Source organism: Zea mays, chromosome 9 (assembly GCF_902167145.1).
Source record: "Zea mays cultivar B73 chromosome 9, Zm-B73-REFERENCE-NAM-5.0, whole genome shotgun sequence".
NCBI classification, from domain to species: Eukaryota; Viridiplantae; Streptophyta; class Magnoliopsida; order Poales; family Poaceae; genus Zea; species Zea mays.
In genome coordinates, this window is record NC_050104.1 from 153,923,295 (window position 1) to 153,928,844 (window position 5,550).

The 5,550-nt window shown below is 50.7% G+C and overlaps 1 protein-coding gene across 1 annotated transcript; it reads right to left on the reverse strand.

The window, feature by feature from the left end:
* Positions 1-1,019: 1,019 nt before the first annotated feature.
* LOC100191524 (uncharacterized) lies at positions 1,020-3,138 on the reverse strand. The gene is made up of 2 exons (NM_001136955.1): positions 2,705-3,138; positions 1,020-2,627 (listed from the first exon to the last, which is right to left on the reverse strand). Exons 1-2 carry the CDS (start codon positions 2,988-2,990, stop codon positions 1,738-1,740), a joined length of 1,176 nt encoding a protein of 391 aa, NP_001130427.1. The 5' UTR covers positions 2,991-3,138; the 3' UTR covers positions 1,020-1,737.
* Positions 3,139-5,550: the final 2,412 nt, after the last annotated feature.

A 5,550-nucleotide genomic window follows, 5' to 3' on the forward strand; every position in this document is an offset into this window, starting at 1 on the left:
GGGTTGAGCCCATGTCCGAGCCCTGGGGTCGGGCGAGGCAGAGTTCGCCGTCTTCCGGGGCTGAGCCCGAGTCCGAGCCCTAGGGTCGGGCGAAGCGGAGTTCGCCGTCTTCCGGGGCTGAGCCCATGTCCGAGCCCTGGGGTCGGGCGAAGCGGAGTTCGTCGTCTTCCGGGGCTGAGCCCGAGTCCGAGTCCTGGGTCGGGCGGAGCGGAGTTCGCCGTCTTCCGGGGCTGAGCCCGAGTCCGAGCCCTGGGTCGGGCGGAGCGGAGTTCGCCGTCTTCCGGGGCTGAGCCCGAGTCCGAGCCCTGGGTCGAGCGGAGCGGAGTTCGCCGTCTTCCGGGGCTGAGCCCGAGTCCAAGCCCTGGGGTCGGGCGAGGCGGAGTTTCCTATGACGCCCGAGGCCGGCTTTGGCTGCTGTCAGCCTCACTCTGTCGGGTGGCTCAGCAGTCGGAGCGGCGCAGGCGGCGCTGTCCTCTTGTCAGACCGGTCAGTAGAGCGGTGAAGTGACTGCGGTCACTTCGGCTCTGTCGACTGGAGGGCGTGCGTTAGGATAAAGGTGTCAGGCCACCTTTGCATTAAACGTCCCTGCAATTTGGTCGGTCGGCGTGGTGATGTGGCCAAGGTTGCTTCTCGGTGAAGACGGGGCCTCGGGCGAGCCGATAGTGTGCCCGTTGCTGGAGGGGAGTCCTCGGGCGAGACGTAGGTTCTCCGGGGTCGGCTTCCCTTGCCCGAGGTTAGGCTCGGGCGAGGCACGATCATGTCACTTGAATGGACCGATCATTGACTTAATCGCACCCATCAGGCCTTTGCAGATTTGTGCTGATGGGGGTTACCAGCTGAGATTTAGGGGTCTTGAGGGTACCCCTAATTATGGTCCCCGACACCCGCACTCTCGGATCCTTTGGCACCAACCTTATCCATACAAGGGCTTATTCAGTTCGGTCTCAATCCATGTGGATTGAATGAAATTAGATGAATTTAAATACTAAGCAATTCCAACTTCTACTTGATTTTTTTTTCAATTTCATCCCATCCATATATAATAAAAGTAACCGAACAAGCTCAAGTTGGACAGAATTTTGCCGGCAGTTCTTTTTTCTGTCATGATAGTTCGTCCACCATTTCTCGCGATCCTGGCCATCCGGGCATCGATGCCATCACTCTGTTGACTCAGAGGTCAAGAATTATAGTGCCTGTTGAACCGATCCACGATCGTGGCCGTCTTTCCACATAGCCATATTCCAGAGCAGACCGTCTCCGAGATCATGACCGCTGACGAGGGACGACCGGCTTGCCTGCTTCGCATGCAGTTCACTTGCTGCCTCGCTGATAGGAGGTCGCCGGCGGCCGGGGGCCGGCTGCTAACCAGCAGATGCTGAGTATATTCATCTTAGCTTTCGGTTGACAGCTATGAAGAACATCGAAATAGACGACGATGAAGAACATCGGAAGGACAGATAGTAGTAGATAGGATAGAAGTGAGAAGAGATGGATGAAGATTTACAATCTATGACACATGACCTGAAACTATCATTTCTTTACAAGCGAATTGTCTTGGACGATAAACAACTCAATTCACGCAAGAACCGGCAAATATTCCTGCGTTCCAAACGAAGCAGCTCAAGTATGTACCTTCTCTTGTTTAGAGAGCGAAGCAGAGCACTGAAAGAAGACTGAAAGAGAAGAGTATATGTTTGTTCAGTATCTGACAGCACGCGGAACACCAAGCGATCCGTATTAACGACGCAGGACGGGCTTCGTCGGGTCCTCGTGATCGCCGCCGGCGGCGGGGCTGCAGGAGAACACGTCCACCGGCGCGTAGGTGCCGTCGATGTCCTCGGGGCCGGACCTGGCAGCTCCCCTGCACTTGTCGAGGAAGAGCACGACGACGGTGATGTCGTCGTGGAAGTGCCGGCGCTGGCCCTTCTCGATGGTCCGGATCTTGTCGTACTTGACCTCCTTCTTGCGCGCCGCCTCCAGCTGGGCGGCCCGCACCAGGCGCATGGCCACGCCCTTCCTCGGGCTGCTCGCCACGACGTCCACCGCGGCGTCGTCGCTGAGCTGCTCCCACAGCCCGTCCGACGCGAAGATGATGAAGCGGTCGCCGGGGCGCAGCTCCCGCGTGGTGATGGACGGCACGGCGGTCATGACGGGGCGGCGCAGCGGGAACGGGCAGATGGACTGCTGCAGCACCGGGTTGCCCCTGCAGATGTCAGGCTTCTTGAGGTACACATCGCCGATGGACCTGGACACCTGGATGATCCCCTTGATCCGCCACACGCCGTGGCTGTTGAGCACGATGTGCGAGTCGTCCGGGTGCATCTCGGCCACCTCCCGCCGCACGCCCTCGTCGGCCACGTTGTGGTCCTGAGACAGCCGCTCGGCCACCACGCGCCTCCCCTTGCCCCGGCGGCGGCCCAGCACGGCGCGCGAGTCGCCCAGGTTGGCCACGTACAGCGTCCCGTTCTCGATGTCGACGGCGCCCACCAGGCAGCAGGAGCCCACGGACACGATCCTCGGCTGCGACGGCCATGATTTCTGCACCAGGCCTATGAACTCCTCCTCCGTCGCGCCGAAGGCCTTCTGGAACACCTCCGCTGACAGGCCACCGTTCTCAGCCGCAAAGGCTGCAAGTGCAAGGTGTCCACATGTCACGTACAGGCGCAGCATATCGAGACCGTCTAGTATCTCCAACAGAGCTCACCTTGGATATGCGAGAAGAGGCGCCTGTTGACGAAGCGCGCGGCCTCGGGCCCGCCGTGCCCGTCGAAGACGCCGACGAGCGTGGCGGCCGGAGCCGCGACCACCTGCGCCTGGTCCTCGAGCGCCTCGTTCGCCTGCGCCACGGCGATGGAGTAGTCACCGGACGCGTGCGCCTTGAGGGCCACGTCCCACACCAGCCCATCCGCCACGCCCCCTGCCCTACCGGCGCCGTCACCGCAGCAGCACCCGCCGCCGCAGAACGGCAGATACCGACTTAAACCTCTCATAGCCAGGACGAGGACCCCAACCACTGACTCACTTGCCTTGAATTCACCTGCTGTGTTGTGCGCGCGCGTCGCTGCTGCCCGCCGATCGAGAGAGAGACGCCCGCGAGGGTTTTGCCGTGGCTGCTCTCGCTCGCTTTGTCGGGGCGTGGTGTGCAAGTGGAAGAAGTGCTTGCTGCTTGGTGTGTGACGGTCGTGTATAGGCAGGCGCCAGGGCAAGCGGCCGTTTCGCCGCGTGTTCACCGGTGGACAGAGGGAGCACGGCACGACGGGTGGGCACTGGCTGGAACTGGAAGACGCGTTTTTCTCGGTCGTGCCTGCCGTTACACTCTTTCTTCTGTTCGCCGCTTTTGCCGCCGCGCGCGGGCGCATGCAAATGCCCCACCCACATCCCCATGGCCCCATCTGAACGGGCCCGACCCCGACCCAACCCAAGCTATCTTCTGGTGCCGTTGGGAAAAGGGACCACGGTTCCGACGCTGCTATGGGCGCATATCTGAATCTCCTCCTCCCTTTGACTTTGGAGGACAATGGAGCGTATGTATCTCACCTGACACAGATGTGGCCTCCAGCCAGGTGTAGGATATGGATGCTGTGGACATAAAAAGGATTTGGACTCGTGCATATCTTTTGTTCTACTTTCAGAGGTCACTCGCCATTCATACTGCCAATGCATGTCTGGCTTTAGACCATGTTCAGTTTTCTTCAGCTATCCATCTCCATTCCCACGAGATGTGCTTTTTTATTTTTATATAAAAAAAGCGCCAACGACAAGAGCATATCAAGCGTATACTGACAGAGAAGAAACCAAATATAATAAAAAAATATAAAAGAAAAAAAACATCGTACTCATGAAGGTGACAACCACTCACCGTAGGTGTTAGGAGAGAACGAAGAGACAGACCCACAGATTTTAAAAACATTCCAACATCAATATGATCTTAATTCCAAATCATAAGTCATTCCAATTTTAAAAAGAACTAAAACATCTCAAGTTTGACGGAATTATAGGGAAAATTACAAAAGTTTTGATATACAAATAAGTTGTAGTATAAAAATATAATTAATAAAGAATCTAATAATATATATTTGATGTTGCTATTTTATTATATAGATTTGATCAAACCTAAGATAGTTTGTCTTTCAAGAAAGTTGGAATTAGGATGAAGAGGGTAGATTCTTATCAATTATCATCAATAAAGATTTCAACCTTTTTTTTAAAAAAAAACTCACATATGACATTATTAAAGTACTCTAAAGTAACTTTTAAATATATCTAAACTACCCAGTTCACATTATTTTTCTCGGCTGGGTTGTGTGAATTGTGATATCATGGTTCAAGGCTTAATAGAATTAATTAGAGATGTCAACGGATATGTACCCGCTGGGTAGTGCTTACACATACCCATACGCGCGAGGTAAAATTATACCCATTAAAAACTTGTACCCGCTTGTGGGTATGAAATTGTACCCATACTCGTGCCTGCTTGCGGGTATGAAATTGTACCCTAGGGGTGAAAACGGGTCGGGTATATCTGTCGGGTACCGGATACGGATAGGGTAAATATCCATTTTTTCGGATACAGATTCGGGTATTTTTATATTCGTGTCGGATACCGGTAATACCCGGATACTACAGCTTTGGATTCGGGTCGAATACGGAGTGAGGACTACCTGGTAAATACCCGAATATTCGGGGTCGGATACGAGTACCCAGAATTCGGGTACCGTTTTTCCTTTTTCTACATAATATAGTTATAAAATCATAACTTTTACATATGAAATCGAATGAAGATAAAGTTTATATGAAAATTGTAGAGCTCAAAGAGATCTATAACTTTGTAGTACATCATTCTTTGTTTAAACATATCTTTAAGCCAAAACCATTGAAATAATATCCAAAATTATATCAAATTAATAGACTTTGTCATTTTTACGCGGGGGCTTAAGGTTATCTCCACGTGGAAGCTTAAGGTTATCTTTTTATAGAATACTTATTAGTATTGGTAACTTATTTGTAATTTTCGGTCGACGCTACAATATGTTATGTATTTTGATAATTTCCTACGATATAAAATTAATAATACATAAATAGCCTTAAAAAATCGTGAAATTTTACGGAGGCACAACATATGTCCATATATAACCATAAAAATGTTTGTATCATAAGTTCTATAAGATGCCCGTGTTTCTTCCTTTTCACTCTTATTTGTACGAGTTACATGTGAAATCACTGCAAGTATCCAAGTTTTAACATAATCAGTATTTTACTTTACTATTTTCATATGAGGACTTGAGTTATCTTCATATAAAATGTTTATTAGTTTTTTGTAACTTATTTGTAATTTTTGAGTGAAACTAGAATATTTTATGAATTTTTAATATTCTGGTGTTGGTTCTACAATGTCCTTGTGATTAGTAACTTTGAATTGCATGATGTTCAAGTTTATCGGTTTCCTTTCCTACATTTGATCTATCATATACATGATTATGTATTGCTTAGTTTATGTGTTTGTTGGATGGTTGGACAATTAATATCATAGGGATGAACTACCCGATAATT

Excerpts from the sequence above, each read along its gene's own strand:
- LOC100191524 (NM_001136955.1), bottom strand. The coding sequence starts at position 2,990 with ATGAGAGGTTTAAGTCGGTATCTGCCGTTCTGCGGCGGCGGGTGCTGC. Across the intron at positions 2,628-2,704 it reads CCTCTTCTCGCATATCCAAG|CCTTTGCGGCTGAGAACGGT; the intron begins GTGAGCTCTGTT and ends TTGCACTTGCAG.